Here is a 2500-nt window from a genome sequence, read left to right on the forward strand (position 1 = left end):
ACATATGATTCAATATAACAAATCTGTAATATTAAAATAATAATACAATCATTTTGGATAAAAATAATAATAACAATTTGAAGTCCCCTGGGTCAGTGCTGCAACTATTATTTTGTGTTCGGTGTGTATTTTTGCAGAAAGGAATTGGCGAAAATAAAGAAGGGATCAACAAATGATCCAATATAACAAACTCTGTAATAATAAAATAATAATGTAAATAATAATAGTAATTTGAAGTGAGAGTAAGTCCCCTGCGACACTGCTAAACCCATGTTCTTTGTGTATTTTTGTAGATATGATTCAATATAACAAAGCTGTACATGCACTCTACAATAATAAAAGAAAGGCTTTATAAAGAGTTTGATTGAGCGCTCACCTTGACCTGACTCTCTGTCATGCCCAGGGAATATGCCAGCCTGGCCCTCTCTGGTCCAGCTAAGTATTTCGTCTGCTCAAAAGTCTTTTCCAGGGCGAAAATCTGCTGGCCGGAAAATGTGGGCCTCGTGTGTTTTCTTTTGCCATCCTTATCCAGCAGCACCGAACCTTGATCTGAAAAGAGTAGAGATAGGGCATGTTATTTCATGGCATGTGCCCTCATCTGTACCCTTCAATTGTGTGTATTGCGAGGAAGGAAGACATAAGTAATTAGGAACCAATAATACCATTCTACCATAATCTATATTTTGTGATAATTACAACATATCATGCCCTGGGATAAAAAATCATAACAAAAAGGAATAATAATAACAATATTTTGTATTATTATTATTATTATTATTATTATTATTATTATTATTATTATTATTATCTGGCTTCTATAGTAAATAAAAACGTATTAATAAAGTGGAACTTCTGACTTTTTAGTATATAAATGTGCACAGATGACACCGCAAAGTGAACTCTTTTGATAGATATGTCATAAATGAAATCCACATCCAGTAAGAAAGATAACACTTGTTTATTATAATAGATTTGTATGATGTGGCTGTTTGTTGTCTCTGTAAAAAGTTGTTGTATTTATTTGTGTATGCAGGTTTGGAAATGGCACAATGCACATTTGTACGATTCTAAAAAAACTTTTTGTACTTCTCATTTTCATGGAAACACTGGTTTCTTTACAAATTATTATCAGTTACGTTTTTGAAATCTAGTATAATTTAATCCCAGAAAATACTTGTTTGTTTCAAAGTTTTTTTTATAAAATATATTCATAAATATTTATTTTTTTTTTTTTACGAATTCGTTGCCAAGTATTTGCTTTACAATACTACTCCATTCTGCCATAATAATTACTGAAATATTTCTTGAATATTTTTATTTTTCACGTAGAGACTAAAAAAAAATATATAATTATTCTCCATGTAATGATATTTATTATACTGTACAAAATATCAGCATTTTAGCTTCTCGATGCTTCGCGTCCATGCCAAATTAGAGCTGCAATTTTTAAGTGTATAACATAAATGTAGAATAACAACATCTATGTAATATACTTGTAGTATAGGTTTCAAAATCAGCTTAGTATAATGTAGAAGTGCAATGTCTTGCTGCTTTGAATATATATATATATATATATATATATATATATATATATATATAGAGAGAGAGAGAGAGAGAGAGAGAGAGAGAGAGAGAGAGAGAGAGAGAGAGAGAGATCTATATATATATATATATAGATCTGTATATATATACATCTATCAATATATAGATAGCTATATATATATATATATATATATATATATATATATATATATATATATATATATATATATAGATATATCTACCTATCTATCTATCTATCTATCTATCTATCTATATATATATATATATATATATATATATATATATATATATATATATATATATATATATATATATACTGTTTCTGTTTAATGTAAATGCAGAATTGCAATTTCAAAACCTGTTCTAAATCTATTTACATATATGTAGAATTACAATTTCTAAACCTGTTTAATATAAATGTAGAATTGCAATTCCTAAACCTGTTCAATATATATGTAGAATTACAATTTCTAAATGTATTTAATATATATGTAAAATTACAATTTGTAAACGCATTTAATATATATGTAGAATTACAATTTCTAAACCAGTTTCATAAAAAAAAAATTTGTTAAATAACAATTTCTAAATCTATTTAATATATATGTAGAATTGCAATTTCCAAACTTGTTTCCTATATCTGTAAAACTTCCTTTTCTAAATCTATTTAATATATATGTAGAATTACAATTTGCAAACTTGTTTCCTATATATGTAAAATTTCCTTTTCTAAATCTATTTAATATATATGTAGAATTACAATTTCCAAACTTGTTTCCTATATATGTAAAATTTCCTTTTCTAAACCTATTTAATATATATGTAGAATTGCAATTTCCAAACTTGTTTCCTATATATGTAAAACTTCCTTTTCTAAATCTATTTAATATATATGTAGAATTACAATTTTCCAATATTTTTAATTTAAATGTAGACT

General features: G+C 25.9%; 1 protein-coding gene across 1 annotated transcript in view; it reads right to left on the reverse strand.

Annotated features, from left to right (window-relative positions):
* The window catches only part of NKX6-1 (NK6 homeobox 1), a 9915-nt gene that overhangs the window by 6168 nt on the left and 1247 nt on the right, over positions 1–2500 (reverse strand). Inside the window, exon 2 of the mRNA XM_040326480.1 lies at positions 377–549. Within this exon, the coding sequence (XP_040182414.1) occupies positions 377–549 (173 nt within the window). The remainder of the gene's footprint in view (positions 1–376; positions 550–2500) is intronic.

Source organism: Rana temporaria, chromosome 1, assembly GCF_905171775.1.
Source record: "Rana temporaria chromosome 1, aRanTem1.1, whole genome shotgun sequence".
In the NCBI taxonomy this organism is placed as follows: domain Eukaryota; kingdom Metazoa; phylum Chordata; class Amphibia; order Anura; family Ranidae; genus Rana; species Rana temporaria.